Genomic DNA, 20,342 nt, shown 5'->3' with positions numbered 1-20,342 from the left:
CCCCACCGTTTGCCCCGCCTTGCAGACGGACAGTCAGCACCCCCAGCCCCTCCCAGCCAGCCTACTTCTGCTCCCTGCCTTCTTCCCACCTGCCTTCCCTCTGTCTCTCTGGCTTTGTTCATTCCACAAATACTGAGTGTCTTATGAGCCCGTGCCATGCTAGATGCTAGGGACACAACAGTGAGACCAACGAGGTCCCCACCCTAGTGCGGGGGACAGATCATAAGCAAGTTGATGAAGTAAATGCAGACGGGGGTCAGCACAGGTGACCTAAGAGTGAGGCAGGAGTGGGTGCATGGCTCTGGATAGGCTCACCCACAAAGCCCTCCCTGAGGAGGTGAGATTTGAATGAGAAGAGGCCAGCAGGGGCCGGGCATGGTGGCTCACGCCTGTAATCCCAGCACTTTGGGAAGCCAAGGCAGGTGGATCACCTGAGGTCAGGAGTTCGAGACCAGCCTGGCCAACATGGTGACACCCTGTCTCTACTAAAAATATAAAAAATTATCCAGGCGTGGTGGTACGTGCCTGTAATCCCAGCTACTCGGGAGGCTGAGGCAGGAGAATCTCTTGAACCCGGGAGGTGGAGGTTGCAGTGAGCCAAGACTGTGCTACTGCTGCACTCTAGCCTGGGTGACAGAGTAAGACTCTGTCCCAAAAAAAAAAAAAAAAAAAACAAGAGGCCAGCCATGGGATGCTCTCAGGATGTGGCAGAGGGTGTTGGGGGTTCCAGGCAGAGGGAACAGCAGGTGCTAAGGCCTAGGGGCTGGAGAGGAACCCGGGAACGTAGAGAAAGCCAGGTGGCTTGCAGGAAAATGGGGCGAGAGCTCAGGCTGGGAGATTGGGATTGGGATTAATTATAAGTACAATGGACCACACATGGTGTCTCACACCTGTAATCCCAGCACTTTGGGAGGCCGAGGTGGGTGGATCATTTGAGGTCAGGAGTTCAAGACCAGCCTGGCCAACATGATGAAACCCTATCTGTACTAAAAAAACTACAAAAATTAGCTGGGCATGGTGGTGCACCCCTCTCCAATCCCAGCTACTCAGGAGGCTGAGGCAGGAGAATCGCTTGAACCTGGGAGGTGGAGGTTGCAGTGAGCTGAGATTGTACCACTGCACTCCAGCCTGGGTGACAGAGCAATAATCTGTCTTAAAAAATAAAAAAATTTAAAAAGTATGCTGGGAAGCCATGGGAAGGCTTGAGCAGTTGAGCAACAGGGTCTGGTTTACATTTAGAGAAAAGTGTTCCAGCTGCTGTGCAGAAGATGGCCTGGTGGAGGGGAGAGAGTAGAGGCAGGGAGGGGAGATCGGGAGGCTGAAGGGTGGTGGGTGCAGAGGAGAGGGCGCTGGTGAGAATCCTGCTGCCTGTGTGCAGAGCGAGCCTGGTAGTCAGGCACTGTCACACTTAACCCTCCCAGAAGCCCCGTGGACAGGCAGGGCAGGCGGCACCCTCATCTCACGATGAGCCGGGGTCACCCAGGAAGTTATACTGCTTGTCCAGGGTTGCCCAACTGGTCACTGGGGCAGCAGAGGCTGGAACCCAGGATTTCTGAGAGAACCAAGTGTTCTGTCCTCGCGGACTGGAATACTGGCCTTTTGCCCCGGCCTCCCTTGAGCATCTTGTTCAACCTGCTGCTTCCTATGCTGTCAGTGACATGTGGCTTTTAAAGAGCTGCAGGGGGCACACCTGTGGCATCAGTTCCTCATTATGACCCTCTTTGGGGACAAGTCCTGGCTCCAGGGAACCCTTTCCCTCCACTACCCCCAGGGTCTGACTGTGGCCAGAATGAGTGTGAGCTGCTGAATATACAAGTCTGTCCGTCCGCCTCCTGTCCCGGCCACTCTTTTGTCAGTGTCATCTGCCAGATGCGAACCCCAGGGAACCCGAGGCTTCCGTCACTGCGGCAGCAGGACAACATGTTCTGTCCCACGTCCCTGTAGCACAGGGGAGGCAGGAAGGGCCCCCTGAGCTCACCTCCCTCCTTCAAAGACACTCGCTGACTCTGCCTCCCGGGGCTGGAGCCGGAAGCGGGTCCAGATTAGCTCCAGCGTGGTGGGGAGGCAGCGCCGGACAATAATAGCCTGGTCATCCTCCCCGGGCCAGCTGGGGATGCCGCAGATTGGGACGCTTCCTGCCCTTCCTCTGTCCTCCCCCTCAGGGGAGCCCCCACCCCCATGTTTTTGGAGTTGCCACAGGGTTCTTGGTCCGAGAAAACATTTCTCCCCGAGGGTCTGACTGTCCTTGGCGTGGCTCCCCCTGACTGCGTGGGGCCTCTGTGACAAGCCCTGGAGCCCCGGGAGGACAGGAAGGCCATCTCCGTCTGCTGTGGTTCTGGTGTCTTCTTTGTTTAGCGCCTACCGAATGTTCTGAGGCCCAGACACCCCCTACCTTCTCCTCCACGGAAGCCAAAAGACAAACCCCACAAAGCCAGGAAATGGCCTTGCCCCACGATGACCCCGGGCGTGTGACAGCTTGTCCCACACTCATAGCCCGGGCTCAGAGCCACTTAGCAGGGAGAAGCCTGAATTCTGCAACTTGAGGGAAAAATCGAGTTCTCTTTCTTCCCAGTTCTTAGGACTCTGATACTGGAAAGTTGAGAGAGGAGAGGAAGGGGGCCTAATGGCCTCCAGTGACCCCTCCTGCCCGCCCTTTCTGCTGAGCCCCACACTCTTGTTCCTCCCGGGCTCAGACCCAACACTCCCGCTAGCTCCTTGGAGCTGAACCCTAGGCTTTGAACTTCCACAGAAGAAGGGAACAAAAACCCTTTGCTGTCTCCCGCAGCCCCCAGCGCTCCCAGCTCGGTCAAGTTCAGTGAGCTGACCACAACCTCAGTGAACGTGTCCTGGGAAGCCCCGCAGTTCCCCAATGGCATCCTGGAGGGCTACAGGCTGGTGTACGAGCCCTGCAGCCCCGTGGATGGTGAGTGGACCCCCAAGCACAGCTCCCCAGCCCCCCACTTTGCAAAAGCTCGCTCTCATCTGGGCGCCCATCACAGCCACTACACATGAGTGAGATTCGGTGAGAGTCTCCCCATCTTATAAACACGGAAACTGAGTCCCAGACAAGGGAAAGGGCATTTCCAAGGTAAAACAACAGCAAGTTGAGGGCAGAGTTGGAAGAGAGATCCAGGTCTCCTAACTTCCAGGCAGAGAATCGTTAAATATATTCTTCCCCCTTTGGTCAACGGAAACTGGGAGGAAAGGAAGGGAAACCTGAGTGGACAGGGCTCTGTTGAGACCATAAAGAAGGGGGGCAGCCAGGGACGGTGGCTCACGCCTGTAATGACAGCACTTTGGGAGGCTGAAGCGGGTGGATCACCTGAGGTCAGGAGTTCCAAGACCAGCCTGGCCAACATGGTGAAACCCCGTCTCTACTGAAAATACAAAAATTAGCCGGGTGTGGTGGTGGGTACCTGTAGTCTCAGCTACTCGGGAAGCTGAGGCAGGAGAATCGCTTGAACCCGGGAGGCAGAGGTTGCAGTAAGCCGGGATCACGCCACTGCACTCCAGCCTGGGCGACAGAGCTAGATTCCATCTCAAAAGAAAAAAAAAAAAGAAAAAGAAGAGGGGAGCCCCTGAGGGTCCTACTTTGCCCTTTCCCAAACCTTAGGGTTCTCAGCTTTACTGTGGGTTAGTCCTTCTTTAGCTTTGGTGGGAGTCAGGAACCCCTTGGAGAATCTGATGAGAATCTGACCAAAGCTTCAGAGCCTCTCCCCAGGAAGATACACAAGACCAGGGAGGTCCCTGCACCCCCCACTGCTATCTGTGGACCCCAGATCAAGAGCCCTGCTCTGCAAATGACCTCGCTCTTGTCCTTAACCCTGTTCATCTGACTGGTCTTCTGACCCCTTCCTCCGGGCCCCAGCTGGGAACCTGCCCATTTCTGGGCTCCTAGGCTGGGCTGCGCAGCCCCTGACAATGGGCATCTGGTACCTGCCAGCTTTCTACCCCTGGTAACATGCCGAGAAATCCCTGCCATTTTGTTACCAACAACCATCCTATGAGGATGGGATTTAGGCAGGAAGGAAACTGCGTTCCTCGCTGCCTGGGACTAGTCCCGGCCAGGTGCTGGGGGTGTGGCTGACCTCTGGAGCCACCCCTCTCACTCTCACCCCCTCCAATCACGGAGCCTGGCAAGAACAAGGGGCAGAGACCTGGGAACATCATTGTGACCAGCAGTTCTCGGTGAGCCGAGGGAACAATGGCCCTCAGTCTTCCCTGCCACCACCTGGGTGCCAGCAGCTTGTTCTATAAAGGGGAGCTGTGTGTTAGAACACCAGGGGGGAGCCAGGCCCCAGCAGGAGATCCAGTCAGGTGCAGGGCCGGAGTGGGGCAGAGGACAGCAGTCCCCGAGACAAGGTACAGGGGGCCAGCACAAGCCCTCTTCACAGGGTCCTCAACCTGGCCTGTCCAGGACCCTCTCAACTTGAGGATGTGAGCTCTTTGCCTTCCAGTTCCACAGTCTGGTGGGATCTGGACTGTGTGGCTCAACTCCACACCCCTACGCATTCCCATCTTCCCATAATAGTTCAGTTAATAAGTACAGCAAGACAAGGCCCCGCCTGGACAGCCCAGTGTCCACACCCCAGTTCATCCTGGGTTCAGGTCAACAGCAAACCAGCCTCACAAGAGCCCAGCAGCCCCCACTGTCCTGTAGGGAAAACCAAGGTCCAGGCAGATGAGGGCTTTGTTCAGAATTGTCAAGGAGCAGGTAGCCAGAGTCCCTGTTCCTGGTCCCAGGGTCATTTCATTCTTTCAGGAAGCCCCTCTGAGCCTACATTGTTCCATCATTTAGTAATCCACTTAGCGGCCGGGTGCGGTGGCTCACACCTGCAATCCCAGCACTTCGGGAGCCAAGGCGGTGGATCACCTGAGTTCAGGAGTTTGAGACCAGCCTGACCAACGTGGCAAAATCCTGTCTCTACTAAAAATACAAAATTAGCTGGGTGTGGTAGTGGATGCCTACTCGGGAGGCTGAGGCAGGAGAATCGCTTGAACCCAGGAGGCGGAGGTTTCAGTGAGCTGAGATCGCGCCATTGCACTCCAGCCTGGGCAACAATAGTGAAAATCCACCTCAAAACGATAATATTAGTAATCCACTTAGTCAATAAATAGGTCAGGCACCTACATCTCTGTTATTTTACTTAAAGCTCATAGCATCCCTGCCTAAGATGCTGTGGACACCCTCACTCGGCAGAACAAACTGAAGCCAAGTTAAGGGACATGCCGGGGCCAGCGCCATCACTGGGTCTGAGCCCAGCCTATTGGCTGCAAGGCCTGTCTTTCACTGGTGACTGGCGTGCTCGACGGACGTGGGAAATGACACTAACCCCGGATCCCAGGGAGGCTGGCAGTCAGGAGTATTTGGATTCGCAAAGCACAGAGTGCAAACCCCCACCTCCTGAAAGCTGGCTCAAGCCTCCCCTCTAGTTGCTGTGATTTGGGGTGCTGAGGCATCCTCACTTTTGCCCTAAAAAGCTTGGTGGACTGGGCATAGTGGTTCATGCCTATAATCCCAGCACTTTGAGAGGCCAAGATGGGAGGATCACTTGAGGCCAGGAGTTCGCGACCAGCCTGGGCAACATAATGAGACCCTGTCTCTACAAAAATTTAAAAATGAGCCGGGCATGATGGTGCACACCTACAGTCTTAGCTACTTGGAAGGCTGAAAGTGGGAGGATGGCTTGAACCCAGGAGGTCGAGGCTACAGTGAGCCATGATTGTGCCTGAGCAACAGAGCAAGACCTTGTCTTAAAAAAAAAAAAAAAATTGTGGCAGATATAGGTGATGGAGGGCCATGTGAGCTCCTGGCTGAACCCCAGAGGTGGAGCTGGAGTGGGGCTCAGGTGGAGGACCTGGGCAAAAGTGTGTCCCCCCAACTCTGGGCTTTTGGTATTTTTATGGAAGCACTTCCTGAAAAAGGATATAATTCTAGTCCCATGGGATGCTGCATAAGGGAATAGAAATGGAGCCGAAACATATTTGGGGTGCAGAGGTTACGTTAAACAGGATGGCGAGTGTTCTCTTTTCTGTAGATGCTGATGGACCTTGTGGCTACTCAGTAGACACAGACAGTAGTAGCTTTTCCCAAACATACTGAACCATGGAGCCGTTCTCCCTGAGAACAGCAGGCAGGACCGTGCTCTGAGAAACACAGCATGGGCAATGTGGCTGTGTGGGCTGGGGGTGCATTTCAGCCTGACCTCAAGGAGTGAGGCCCCTGCCCAGGGTCCTGGGGCCCAGGCCACGGCCGCTTCCCCTTCCCCGTGGCCTCCAGTGCCCTCGGTGGGCCCTGTGCCCAGTCCCCACTTGCTGTGCCTCCCCCAGGAGTCAGCAAGATCGTGACAGTGGACGTGAAGGGGAACAGCCCCCTGTGGCTGAAGGTGAAGGACCTGGCGGAGGGGGTGACCTACAGGTTCCGCATCAGAGCCAAGACCTTCACCTACGGGCCGGAGATCGAAGCCAACGTCACCACGGGCCCCGGAGAAGGTAGGAGAGCAACAGACCAGGCATGTCCTCCACACGGCGGTTCAGCGCCCCCAGTCAGAAGTGGCCCCCAGTGTCAAGAGTTGTGCTGGACCCTGGAAACAGAGTGGAGGACAGAGCTCACTCTTTCCCCTGGTGCCCAGTGACCCCTCCCCCCGCTCCCTCCTCCCGGGCTCCGCGCTTTGATTAATGGCATCAGTGTTCTCTCAGGTTCCTCAAGCCACAAACCCTGGAGCAGCGCCCCCTCCTCTCCCACTTAGGCCCAGCCCACAGGCCTGGCCTGGCCACCGCGCCTGCTTCGTTCTTTCTCTCCCTGCTAATTGCATGGCCTCCTTTATTTCCGTCCTGGAAGGATGCAGCCTGGCAGGTGCCCCTGCCTTTCACCCAGCCAGAGCCATCTTCCCACGCCCCTGAACCACCCCTACCCTCCAGGCAGCGGTTCTCAGAGCAGGGCGCACTAAAATGCACGTTCCCAGGGTGGATGCTCGGAGGGGTTGATTTCCTGGGGCTGAGGTGGGACCTGGCAATCTGCACTTACACAAAAGCCCCTGGAGGCCGTGACAAAGTGGCACCTTGAGAAACACCTGATGGAGCAGGTCACCTATTCACAGCCAGGGCCCTGCCTCCCCCACCTCACCACCCACCCCCTCCGCAGAATGCCCTTTTGTGTGTAACTGCCCGCCCCTCACCCCAGGAAGTCTTCCTTAATCTCCTGTATTGTTTCTGTTGTTGTTGTTTGGGCTTTTTTTTTTTTTTTTTTTTCCATGAGGCATTTTATTTGTAAATATATGTATTACATCCCTAGAAAAAGAATCCCAGGATTTTCCCTCCTGTGTGTTTTCGTCTTGCTTCTTCATGGTCCATGATGCCAGCTGAGGTTGTCAGTACAATGAAACCAAACTGGCGGGATGGAAGCAGATTATTCTGCCATTTTTTCAGGTCTTTGAGTTGCACGTCAAATCTGGGGCTGATCACCCCACACTTGTTTAGCCTGCCTGTGAGGTTCACAACAATTTTCCCAGCTCTGTGGTCATCAATGATTTCAAATTCACCAATGTAACCATGCTTCATCATCACAGTGAGAAACCGGACGATGACTTTGGAGCACGGCCTAATAAGCACCTGGCGCTTGCCTCTCTTTTCGGCATTGTTGATACTCTTGAGAGCATCTGCCAGGACATTCATGCGCACCATTGTGGCGGTGCGGAAAGATGGCGGAAAGAGCGTTTGGGCTTTTTTTTTTTTTTTTTTTGGAGACAGAGTCTCGCTCTGTCATCCACGCTGGAGTGCAGTGGTGCAATCTCAGTTCACTGCAACCTCCACCTCCCGGGTTCAAGCAATTCTCAAGCTTCAGCCTCCCGAGTAGCTGGGATTACAGGTGATTTCCACCACGACCAGCTAATTTTTGTATTTTTAGTAGAGACAGGGTTTGGCCAGGCTGGTCTCCAACTCCTGACCTCAAGTGATCCACCTGCTGCAGTCTCCCAAAGTGCTGGGATTACAGGCATGAGCCACTGTGCCCAATCGCCTCCTTTAAATGTCCTCTTCACCTCCCTTCCCCTCCCTCTCCTCATCCCCCCAGGCATTTGCCATGGTCAAGGTTTAGCCCTCCAAAGTCCCTGTTACTGGTCAGTGTAGAATGTCCTGTCCTGAACACAAAAGTCACCTCCCAGACCACTCTGCTGCCTCCCTCCCTAAGAAGTGGTACAGCCCATCCTGGACTTCCCCTAAAATCCCATCTCCTCCTCTGCCCACCCCCTTCAGCCAAGAGTGGCGCAGGCCTCCCCTCCCCAGCAGTCCCAATTAGCCTGACTCAGGAAGGGAGTCTTCCCCTAATGGCTTAGTCTGGCTGCGCTTCACTTTTTCTTTCTGGCCAGTCACTTTCTATTCCCCACAGTCTGGTTCTGCAAAGAAGCCCTGTAGCTCTAGGGCAAACTCAGGACAAAGCCTGCAGGAGGCAGCCCAGGAGCCACCCAGCCGCTGTCCTTTTATCTGCCTCCAGCCCTGCCCCGCGCTGCCTCTCACCTGAGCCAGCTTCCTGGGAAACAAAAGTAGGAGAGAGAGCTGGCAAGCAACTGAGGACCAAGCGTTGGCAGTGGCCTGGGGACAGGAGAGGGCTGTGCGGAGGACAGGCTGTTCTATCCTGAGGCTTGAAGTGTCCCAGGCTGAGAGGTGGGGAGGTGGGAGGAGATAAAGGGCAGAGGGTTCAGAGAAGGTAGTGGAGGGCACTCTGAGAAAGAAAGAACCAGCTGGGTGTGGGGGTTCACGCCTGTAATCCCAACATTTTGGGAGGTGGAGGTGGGTGGATTGCCTGAGCCCAGGAGTTCAAGACCAGCCTGGGCAACACAGCAAAACCCCATCTCTACAAAAATAAAATTATCCAGGCATACTGGTGAATACCTGAAGTCCCAGCTACTCAGGAGGCTGTGGTGGGAGAATCATTTGAGCCCAGGAGGTGGAGGCTGCAGTGAGCTGTGATCATGCCCCTGCACTCCCGCCTGGGCAACAGAGTGAGAACGTGTCTCAAAAAAAGAAATGAAGCCATCCTCCCACATGGTGTGGGTGCAGGGGGCGGTCTGCAGGCGGGGAACACGCAGCCAGGCAGTGGCTGGACTCGCTGGAAGCTCCTGGCCCCGGAGAAGGTGCAGGCTCTGTCCTCAGCCCTGAGTACTGTCCTGTGCAGGATGAGTACAGGGTCCTGAGGGCTGCCTGCCCTACCACACTCCCTCAGGCGCATCCACCCCACCTGACCCCGCAGTTACTCTGCCCTTGTGCTGCAGACAGCCTGCTCCATAGGGAAGAAAGGAAATGGTGCCCTCCAAGGCTGTGGGGTGGGCATAGGGGCCGGGCGGGGCTGCCAGGCTGTGTGAGCGATGGGGTGGGCATAGTGGCCGGGTGGGGTTGCCAGGCTGTGTAAGGAGGGCCTGCTGGCCCTCCAGGGCCCTGGGGGAGCATCAGTGTGAGGCTAGACTCTGCTCCACAGAGACCCCCCACCAACAAACCAGGTGGCCACCCACTCATGCACTGGTTCCCTCCCTCATCCCCTAAGCACAGAGGAAGCACCTACTGTGTACCCAGCTCTGGGGGTACAGAGCCCCGCCTTTGGTGGGGAGCAGAATTGGAGGTGACAGCATGTGGGGTCGGGATTCTGGACAGGCACCCCCAAGAGATGGGGCTCAGAGCCCCTTGTAGACAGATACCTGGCTCACTCCTCTCATTGCTGGAGTCACCTCCTCTCATCTGCTCCAGCTCCTAGGGCCGGCTCCCTCACTGGCCCACATCCCGGGCTGCTCCTGACGTACCTTCATTCCAGGAGCGCGGCATGGGGCCCGGTCCTTCCTCCCTCCTCCTAGCAGCACAGGCCCCAAGGCCTCCTGGGGCGTAAACCCCCTCTCCCCTTGTCTAACCTAATAGGAAATGCAGTTGGGGTTGGGGGATTTCAGGCAGGAAGGAGGGAGGGCGGACATCATATCACCTGCCAGGAGGGAGAAACTGGACTCTTCAGCCCCGCTCCGACCAACCCCCTCCTCTCATGGGCCCACTCTGCCATCATCGCACCCACCTCTATTCCCCACCATCCAGGACACAGCTTTCAAGCCTTACCTTCCAAAAGGCCCTTATAGAGGGGGAAACTGAGGCACTGGAAGGCTATGTGAATTGATCAAAATCACCCATCTAACACGTTCTGGGCTGGAACCCAGGTCCCCTGACTCTACTCCAGGGACCTTTCTGGACCATTCCATTTGTCTTCTGCCCTGGGATTTGGAATATGGGGCATAGGGGTAGCCCAGGGGGACAACAGTCCATCCTGGCAGGCCCAGCCTGAGACGCACTCTCAGGCCGCAACATTTACAGGGCTTCCTGGCGGCTCTCTGTCCAGGGTTGGTTTTGTCACCCAGTGTTCCTCCTCGAGCCCAGGGTGACGGGCTGGGTGGCTGTTCTGGGTTCCATACATCCCTCGCCTCTGTGTGCTGTCTGCAGGTGCCCCAGGACCGCCTGGCGTGCCCATCATCGTGCGGTACAGCTCTGCCATCGCCATTCACTGGTCCAGCGGAGACCCGGGCAAAGGGCCCATCACCCGCTACGTCATCGAGGCCAGACCTTCAGGTGCGCCCCGCCCTGCTGGGCTGAGACCCCACAGCTCATTGTCTCCCTTCTTCCTGGGTCCCTCCACTTGGGGCACTTGCCTCTGTCCTCCGCCTGAGAAGGCGCTTGTGCTACTACAGGTGAAGTCACCTGGCCCTGTTGAGGAGTGGGAAACTGGGTTGGGGGGCTCCTAGAGCTGGACTCCTAGCTAAGTAACCCCCAGGAGGCCCCCAGAGAACGGCTGTTAGTGCTAGCTGAGGACCAGCTTGGGTTGAGGATTGCTCAGGAGGCCAGAAGCCTGAGCACGTGGCTCACGTGGGTCACACACCGAATCCTCCATACGACCCCACTGATGGGTGCCCCATTACTAAGGAGACCCTGGCTGCCTCTCGAAGCCCTGCCTCTGCCATCATGGCTGTCTCAGTGGCTGCTGTAATCGTACCAGCCTCTCCTGTCAAGCCTGAAATTGAATCACAAGAACTTCCAAAGCCATCAGGAGATGAGTGACAGATAAGTCAGTCGGGGGGCTGCTCCCCACTGCTCCGGTTTCACCCATCCTGACACCCGCTTGCTGGGCTCTGCTTACTCTCAGGAGCTTGCAGCCACTGCCAGCTCCCTGCGTTGCTAGGTTTCCAAGTTAATCAGAGGTGCCAGAGTCAGCAAGAGCAGGAGGCCTGTTCTCTGTATCCCATGGATCCGCGGTTAGGTGATTAAAATTGAGAAGGAAAACAAGACTTTGTTGCTCTAGCCCAAATAGCAAATAACAATCATAATGGGATGCCACCAGGCATCTCGGTAGCTAATACTTCTAATGGGGAATATGGAAACATCCCAGTGATGAATTGTTAATACTTCGAGGTAGCTGGGCACTAATCATCCCAATAGCAGAGAGTTAATAATTCTAGTAGCTCCTGGAAGACATTACCACCACTCCTGCCTTAATCACATGCTAATAATCACAGTTGCATATAGTGAATACATCTAGCTGCTCAGATCTGCTGTGTGGCCGGAGGATGCACGCGGGGCTGGCTCTCTCCCCACTCCAGATGGTCCCTCCCTGGCCCTCTGGTGCCGGCTGCTGAGTTGGCCAGGAGACCACTACGTGCTTCTCCCAACCAGGGCCTGCACCTGTTTATTCCACCCAAGTTGGCCAGCTGGGGTGCCAGGCTGTGGAATGTTGGCCCCTGACTCTGGCCCTGTTGATTCTCCAGTGTTTCCTGGGAGGCCCAGCATGGGACTCTGGTGTTCCAAGTTTGTGGGCTGTGACTTGGTCCACACTGGTGGAATCAAGACCTGAGCATAAAAGGAAGGACCAAGCCAGGGCCCTGTGAGAAACCAGGACTCGGAGCAGGGCCAGGGCCAGAGAGCAGAGGACAGGATCAGTAACCAGGCACAGGGAGGAGGGAGGAGAGGGGGCAAGGGGCATGGTGGTCTGTCCCTAAGGCTGTTTGAGAGCAGGCTGCTGTTATGGGGTGAGCATCTCTCCCCTCCATGCCCCCTGCCCCTTCTTCTGTGCTCCCCTTCTCATCTTCAGGATGGCATAGCCCTTGTCATACATTTGCCCTTGAATTGCTTGCGCTTCGTGCTAGGAAGGATAAACTAAATACACCCCTTTCTACAAGCCAGGAGCTGCCAGGCGCTGCAGACCCAGGGAGGGGTTCGCCCAGGGATTTGCAGCCCCAGGAACCCATCCTGCACATCAGCCAACTCCCGGGGCTGGCGGCTAGAGCCCCAGCGTGACATTCCAGCAGCTTCTGGCCTGGCCCGGTTGACCCAGCCCCACCCTTTGTCCCTGTGTGGGGTGGACAAGGGGGGTTAAACAGCAGGCAAGAGATCCCAGCTTCTGGAAGGCAGCAGCAGGGGCCTCAACGATCCCAGCCCGTCCAGCAAACACAGGTCCAACACCTGACTGCGTCGGGCAGGGAAGTTCGGTGCCAGAAATGAGGTGGCCCCAGGCAGTAACACCAGCTCTGCTGCTGACAGCGTAGGACCTTGGGAAGATGAGTGAAGCTTCCTCCAGGCCTTGGTGTCCTCATCTGTAAAATGGGGACAGTAGTTCATCCCTCTCGCCATTGCTGTGGATTTGAAAAGGAAAGCATGTAGACCCAGGATGGTTGACAGAGGCGTAAGTGCCAGCTGTTGTCACCATCATCATCATCATTAGGATATCATTCAAAGATGAGTGAGAGAATTCAGAGGCATATGAGGAAAATGGATTTGTACCCCAGTACTAAAATTTCAAGGCATGAAGTTCCGAAACTGAGCACCTAATGCTATGAAAAGGCCAGGGAAGAAAGGTTCCATTTATTTATTCAATAAATGCTGAGAAGGTGCCTGTGCTGGGTGCTGGACTAAGGAAGACTTAAGACGAATTAGTCATGATCCTTGCCCTTGAGGGATTTCGCAGCCAGCAAAGGGGAAAGAGAGAAAGAGAGATATTAAACAAAAAGATGGGTCAGGCGCAGTGGCTCACGCCTGTAATCCCAGCACTTTGGGAGGCCAAGGCAGGCAGATCACGAGGTCAGGAGATCGAGACCATCCTCGCCAATATGGTGAAACCCCATCTCTACTAAAAATAAAAAAATAAATAAAAAAAATAGCTGGGCTTGGTGGCGCGTGCCTGTAATACCAGCTACTCCGGAGGCTAAGGCAGGAGAACCCGGAAGTCGGAGGTTGCAGTGAGCCAAGATCGTGTCACAGCACTCCAGCCTGGGTGACAGACTGAGACTCTGTCTCTAAATAAATAAATAAATAAATAAATAAGTTAGCCGGGCGTGGTGGCGGGTGCCTATAATCCCAGCTACTCAAGAGGCTGAGGTAGGAGAATCTCTTGAATGGGAGGCAGAGGTTGCAGTGAGCCGAGATCGTGCCATCACACTCCAGCCTGGGCGACAGAGTGAGACTCCGTCTAAAAATATATATATATATATATATATATGGAGGTGTAGGAGGCAGAGGCTCAAAAACAAGTAAGACCAACAGTGAGGCCGAGGTTCGGGACCCTGGAGCCTTCTGCAAGGACAGCTCTGATGTAGACTGGGTCCCCATGGCCTTCCCCAAATTGGAAGGATCCACACTGGAAGTGGGGAGACAGCCCCCTCAGCAGGTCCCACCACTGGGTCCAAAATTCAGACAGGACCCCAGGGCGTCGAGGCACCTCTGCTGCAGTGCTCGACTTACACGGCTGGGTCTATGAGAAGGTATGGTGAGGAAAACAAAACCATCAGCCCTAGGGAAGGGCGGCCTTGAACTGGGCACACCTCTGGCGGGAGAGTAGCTTCAACCAGACGGTGCAGAAGCAGAACGGCGAGAAGAACGGGCCCTGCATGTGAGAGACTGGAGGTGCTTGGTTGGGGCAGGCTAGGGGAAGTTAGGGTCTTTTAGTCCCTGGTGGCAGCAGCCTGGAAGACCCACTGTTGGCCACTGGGTGACCTCCCTGGAGCAGGCCAGACAGAGAGGACCTGCGAGCTGGCCTCACTGACGTCCTTCTACCGTGAAGAGGGGTCTGACTAGGCCCAGGGTGGCTTGGATACTTCAGTTTCCAAATCAGCCCCGCACTGCCACCAGCAGGAAGACGCACCCTCTCTCAGGGCCAGGCTGACCCCATCAGTCCCACCCAGAGCATGCAGCCAGGGCCCCTCCTGGCCTTGCCACCAACATGATGGATGCCCCAAGGCTATGGCAGGGGCTTGCCTCTTCCCTGACCCAGGCAGCACCCGCACCGCTCTGACTGAACAGCATGAAGGTGAATTATGTCCCACGAGGGCAAGGCCCAGAGAGCCACGGATAAAGAGGGGAAGGGGATCTGAGGGAAGCTCAGGTGCAAAGGACAGAGGTGGCTGACGCCAGCACAGGGTGGAGAACAGACAGGAAACCCAAATTTTTCCTGTTGGCTGAGCGCGGTGGCTCACACCTGTAATCCCAGCACTTTGAGAGGCTGAGGTGTGAGGATCACTTGAGCCCAGGAGGTTGAGGCTGCAGTGAGCCAAGAGCACACCACTGCACTCTAGCCTCGGCAACAGAGCGAGACCCTATCTCAAAACAATTTTTTTAAAACCAAATCTTTCCTGCAGCTGTTACTAAAAAGAAAAGAAAAAGACCGGGCGTGGTGGCTCACACGTGTAATCCTAACTTTGGGAGGCCAAGGCAGGTGGATCACCTGAGGTCAGGAGTTCAAGACCAGCCTGGCCAACATGATGAAACCCCGTCTCTACTAAAAAATACAAAATTTAGCTGGGCGTGGTGGAGTAAGCCTGTAATCCCAGCTATCTGGGAGGCTGAGGTAGGAAAATAGCTTGAACCTGGGAGGCGGAGGTTGTGGTGAGCTGAGATGGCACCACTGCACTCCAGCCTGGGTGACAGAGTGAGACTCCATCTCAAAAAATAAAAAATAAATAAATAAATAAATAAAAGGCCAGGCACAGTGGCTCACACCTGTAATCCCAGCACTTTGGGAGGCTGAGGCAGGCAGATCACCTGAGGTCGAGAGTTCGAGACCAGCCTGACCAACATGGAGAAACCCCGTCTCTACTAAAAATACAAAATTAGTCGGGCATGGTGGATTCGGAAGGCTGAGGCAGGAGAATCGCTTGAACTCGGGAGGCAGAGGTTGCTGTGAGCCGAGATCCTGCCATTGCACTCCAGCCTGGGCAACAAGAGCGAAACTCTGTCTCAAAACAAAGAAAAAAGCAAAATAGCGCTCTTATTTTTGTCTCCTGCCACCATTGTGTATGTTTTGAATTAGGAAAGGGGGTTAGTTAAGTAAAGAAGGATATTCCCGTATGATAATGTCTTAGGCAGTCACTTAAAATCATGTTTCCAACTATTTTAAATGAAGTGGAAGACAGAATCTATAGTGTTCTGCCTGCACAAGTGCTAATTCCTTGAGCCTGTTTCTCTGGACGGTGGTTCTGTCATTGGTTGTGACAGTACTTTCTGCACAGTACGTATCTTTTAATGTAGTACAGATATTTTAATAAAAAGAATAAAAGAGATGCTCCAAAAGGTGTCTTTTTTTTTTTGAGACTGAGTCTTGCTCTGCTGCCCAGGCCAGAATGCAGTGGCGTGATCTCAGCTCACTGCAACTTCCATCTCCCAGCTTCAAGCAATTCCCTGCCTCAGCTTCCCCAGTAGCTGGGATTACAGGCATGTGCCACCACACCAGACTAATTTTTGTATTTTTAGTAGAGACAGGGTTTCACCATGTTGGCTAGGCTGGTCTCGAACTCCTAACCTCAGGTGATCCACCCATCTCGGCCTCTCAAAGTGCTGGAATTACAGGCATGAGCCACTGTGCTTGGCCCGAAAGCTGTCTTTTTAAGAAACTTCAAGGGAGGACCAAGGCCTGCGATTCAGTGTGGAGCAGGGAGGATCCAACAGGCCCAGCCCTCAGGGAGCATAGTCAGAACGGGGCTGGGAGCGGGATTTGGGGCTCCCCCTCACCTCCCAGGGCCTCCATCTCTGTGCTCCTGCAGACGAGGGACTGTGGGACATCCTCATCAAAGACATCCCCAAGGAGGTGAGCTCCTACACGTTCAGCATGGACATCCTGAAGCCGGGCGTGAGCTATGACTTCCGGGTCATCGCCGTCAACGACTACGGCTTCGGCACCCCCAGCAGCCCCTCCCAGTCTGTGCCAGGTACCGGCCTGGGGGCTGAGGGAGTGGGGGAGCCCCACAGCAGAGCCTGGGGGCTGACACTGGGCAGGGCGGAAGGAGGAGAGGCACCAGGGCACCAGGAGCATGGGGCGGGAACAAAAACGCATTGTCCCCTCGGGGCTGTGAAGAGGCAAGTGCTGGTGCCCAGGCCTGGGTCAGCCCTCAAGACCAGAGGAAACTAGGGATCTTCATCTTTGGGGCTCCCTTTCAAGGAACTCCAGAAGCCCTGGGTAGGGGCAGAGCAGAGGGCCCAAGATGCAAACTTCCATGCACTCATCACCCAGGACATTCATGGGCACCAGGCCATAAACTGTCTTTCCATGGAAACCTCCAGCCCCAACGTGGCAGGGTCAGCAGCCTGCAGAGCAGCAGAGACACAGGTGGGCCTTAGGCCTGACCTAGTGTCTGGATGCAGCAGGGTCACCACCCCTCCCATTTTCCTCCCCTCATTCTTCCTATCTGGCATGTCTTAGAGCGCACAAAGGGCTCTGCTATCTAAACCCTTGACCCAAAATGTTATCACTAACCACCCTGAATACAAAGGCCCCTTCCCCCAAGCAGAAGCACAACTCAAAGGAACCCAGCCTCCTCCCCCTGCCACACATTGCCCACATTGAAGAACCAAATCTTCTCCTTTACCCACATTGATAAAACCAAATCCTGGGACAGAAGTGCTTCAAGGCTGAAACAGAGAGCCCATCTCTTGTCCACACAGCATGGGTAGTCCTGGCTGGGTGCAGAAAGCACAGTCTAGGGGTTTTGAGAAAAGGGAGCTCCACCTGGAAGAGACATCCTAAAGACCCTCTCACCACACTCTGGTTTTTCTTCAGATCGTGTAAATCTTTCACCTTTTGCTAAAGAACCCCTGTGTCCATCCTCCCAATTCCCCCTGCCTTCTGCTACCAGCAAAAATTTCACTCCAAACTAAACCTCAGGAAAAGCTCTCTCAGCCTCCTGCAGGCCAGAGAAGCACCTTTCCCCACACAGATTTAGGTATGCTTATCAAGATAGCTCCTAGACAAGTACAAAAGAAAAAAAGAAAAGGGGCCGGGAATGGTGGCTCACGTCTGGAATCCCAACACTTTGGGAGGCCGAGGCAGGTGGATCACCTGAGGTCAGTAGTTAGAGACCAGCCTGGCCAACATGGTGAAACCCCGTGTCTACTAAAAATACAAAGGTTAGCCGGGTGTGGTGGCAGGTGCCTGTAATCCCAGTTACTTGGAAGGCTGAGGCAGGAGAATTGCTTGAACCTGGGAAGTGGAGGTTGCAGTGAGCCAAGTCATGCCATTGCACTCCAGCCTGGGAAATAAGAGTGAAACTCCGTCTCAAAAAAAAAAAGGGAAAAAGTAGCTAACACACTGCCACTCTCCCCTCCTATGTCCCTGGCAGACATCACTAATCAATCTTAGCACTCTTTCCTATTGAGCCAGGTAGCCATCTCAGAACTCATCTGACATCAGCCCTCCAGGCAGCCCTTTACCAACTGATCAGAGCGGATACTTGAGGTGAAACTGTCCTTACAGAGGTTCTGCCTCATTTGGAGGGTACAGACCCTGCCTTCCCGTAGATTGTAGCAGTTAGTAGGGTCCCAACTGGAGCAGGAGATTTGGAGGGAGGAGGGGGCTGAGCACCCTATATACCTGACCATCTGTGCTCCAGCCCAGAAAGCCAACCCCTTCTATGAGGAGTGGTGGTTCTTGGTGGTCATTGCCCTGGTCGGCCTCATCTTCATCCTGCTTCTGGTCTTCGTGCTCATCATCCGGGGCCAGAGCAAGAAGTACGCCAAGAAGACAGACTCGGGTGAGTGAGCTGGCATCAGCCGTGCTGGCTGGACTTGACTTTTATGTGTCTCCTTTTTGGCCAGAACAGGGGTGATCAGGTCCCTCTACTGGCTCCTGGCAGCGCACCTGCTCTGGTGGGTGGGGCAGCCTAGGGTTTCTACACACAATCTCAATCTCTTATTTTGGTCTCAACTCTACCAAGAGAAAGAGGGGATAACCCAGCCAGGTGGGGAGTGGTATGGGAGAGGGGAGGCCACACAGTCTAAAGGGTGTCAATCTCCCCCCGACTTCAGGGAACAGTGCCAAGTCTGGAGCCCTAGGCCACAGCGAGATGATGAGCTTGGATGAAAGCAGCTTCCCTGCCCTGGAACTCAACAACAGGCGGCTCTCCGTCAAGAACTCTTTCTGCCGAAAGAACGGCCTGTACACCAGGTACTGGGCCCTCTGCGTGGGTGGGGGGCCAGGCCCAGCAGTGCCCGGGTGGGGGGCCAGGCCCAGCAGTGCCCAGGTGGGGAGAATGCTGGGGAAGGCCATAGAGCAGGGAGTGCCCACCTGGCCATACCTTGTCCTGGGAAACACCACTCAAGCCCCAGGGCTGGGAACGATCAGCAGAAAGACACAGTGGGGCCCAAGCAGGACAACTAGGGTCCCAGTCCCCACCATGCCCAGTCACAGCCTGGGGGTGAGGGCGCACTGGGGAGAAATTTACAAGGAGGTAGCTACTAAGAGTTCCCGACAGTGACAGTAGAATGCAAATAACTGGCAAAATTTTGCAAACCAACCTACTGATGTTCGGAGCCAACTGCCAGGGAAACAGCCCTGCAGATCGTCACTGGCCCCAAAGGCAAGACAGGCCCAGCCAACGCAGACCGAGCAAAAACACCTTAGCGAAGGACGCCTGAGCACCCGCATTATCGCTATGCCCTCCTGTCTTCCTCCCCATTTGGGAAACCCTCTCCCCCAGGTCCTTATTTATACCTATTAAAGGACAACCTCCTATCCCCATCAGCCTCAAAGGGCAGCATCTGAAAGCAGCCCATGAGGACAGGACAAGGCTCGTGGCGCAAGCACAGCTCGTATTTTCTTCTGACTTCTTTCTAACCCCAGCCCCCTCCTAGGTCCTACTCCCTGTGGCCACCGGGCTGCCCATTTCCAAGGGCAGGAGCAGCTGCTGGGGCCCACCTGACCCTCCCCTGATGTGTGGCGGTTTTCTGTTCCCCTGAGCTCAAGAAAGACTGGGCCAGAGGGCTCCTGTCTCCAGCCTCAGCCCTATTGGCATTCCCAGCTCATTGGAGGCGGCAGTCAGGAGGAGTCCAGCCTCTCTCAGGAGCTCACAAAGCTTCCCTCTGTCTCTGTCTTAGAGGGACGAAGCTATGTGTGTGTTCATCCAGAGGATGGAGGGAGGAGCTCCCAAAGCCGAGCTCTTATCCTCTGCCAAATCCAGCCTTCCAAACAAAGAACTGTTTGAGGCCTCCACAGCAGGCCCAGCCAGGCCCAGCATGGCCATAGCAGCCCCGCCAGGCTGGCTCCGGGGCCCTGCCACATGTAACAAGGGGGCATTTCACACGTGGCCTCACCTTCCCCTGCCCTTCCCAGCCTCTCCTACCCACAGTGCACACACATCCAGTCCCCTGTGTGCCCCCAAAGCCACTGTGTGTACACAAAAATCCCATTTGCACCAAAGCAGCCCCAGGATGTGGGGTCCTGAACCCAGCCACGGTGACATCCCCCCTACATTCACCCTGCATGTTGCCATGACAGCATTAGCCGGGCACCCCATTTTTCCCTCTTTGTCCTCCTCCAGATTCCTACCTCCCAGGCCCAGGCCCCTGGAAGGCAGACCCAGGAAGGAGGAGGAGCACAGGGTGGCAGGGATCCGTGTTCCCCAGGCCCCCACTGTGGTCTCCCTAGGCCAGGGGAGGCTGCTCTGAGTGAGTGCACCTCTCAGCCCCACTCCCCCGCTGTCTCCAGGTCTCCCCCCAGGCCCAGCCCGGGCAGCCTGCACTACTCGGATGAGGATGTCACCAAATACAACGACCTCATCCCTGCAGAGAGCAGCAGCCTGACGGAGAAGCCCTCAGAAATCTCCGACTCTCAGGTGAGGGCAGGAGGGCCAGGTGTCCTGCAGGGGGCAGGGAGCAGCGCCTCCCAGAGTGGGGCAGTGAACGTAGATGGGCTTTCTTCCTTTCCTTCAAGGGGCAGCAAATATTAAGGGGCCCAAGAAACCATCCTGAAGTCAGATATGGGCCATTTGTCCCCTCCCAAGTTCTGCTCAAAGTTTGCGGCCAGTGCTAATGGGGTCCCGGGAACCTTGATCATAGGGGGTACC

At 55.4% G+C, this 20,342-nt stretch overlaps 2 protein-coding genes across 3 annotated transcripts in view; one reads left to right on the top strand and one right to left on the bottom strand.

The window, feature by feature from the left end:
• The window catches only part of SDK2 (sidekick cell adhesion molecule 2), a 311,714-nt gene that overhangs the window by 277,839 nt on the left and 13,533 nt on the right, over positions 1-20,342 (top strand). For both annotated transcript variants that reach the window (XM_009433191.5, XM_511658.9), the window contains 7 exons: positions 2,786-2,923; positions 6,331-6,492; positions 10,471-10,596; positions 16,050-16,214; positions 17,892-18,032; positions 18,307-18,445; positions 19,985-20,111. In XM_009433191.5, coding sequence (XP_009431466.3) covers positions 2,786-2,923; positions 6,331-6,492; positions 10,471-10,596; positions 16,050-16,214; positions 17,892-18,032; positions 18,307-18,445; positions 19,985-20,111 — 998 coding nt within the window. The remainder of the gene's footprint in view (positions 1-2,785; positions 2,924-6,330; positions 6,493-10,470; positions 10,597-16,049; positions 16,215-17,891; positions 18,033-18,306; positions 18,446-19,984; positions 20,112-20,342) is intronic.
• LOC743847 (small ribosomal subunit protein uS8-like) lies at positions 7,262-7,707 on the bottom strand. The gene has a single exon (XM_054670023.1). The coding sequence runs from the start codon at positions 7,681-7,683 to the stop codon at positions 7,291-7,293; it is 393 nt and encodes a 130-aa protein (XP_054525998.1). The 5' UTR covers positions 7,684-7,707; the 3' UTR covers positions 7,262-7,290.

Source organism: Pan troglodytes, chromosome 19 (genome assembly GCF_028858775.2).
Source record: "Pan troglodytes isolate AG18354 chromosome 19, NHGRI_mPanTro3-v2.0_pri, whole genome shotgun sequence".
In the NCBI taxonomy this organism is placed as follows: Eukaryota; Metazoa; Chordata; class Mammalia; order Primates; family Hominidae; genus Pan; species Pan troglodytes.
Note: the sequence above shows the minus strand (reverse complement) of the source record. Positions and strands in the feature narration are given on the sequence as shown.

Coding starts and splice junctions, on each gene's coding strand:
- LOC743847 (XM_054670023.1), bottom strand. CDS start 7,683: ATGGTGCGCATGAATGTCCTGGCAGATGCTCTCAAGAGTATCAACAAT.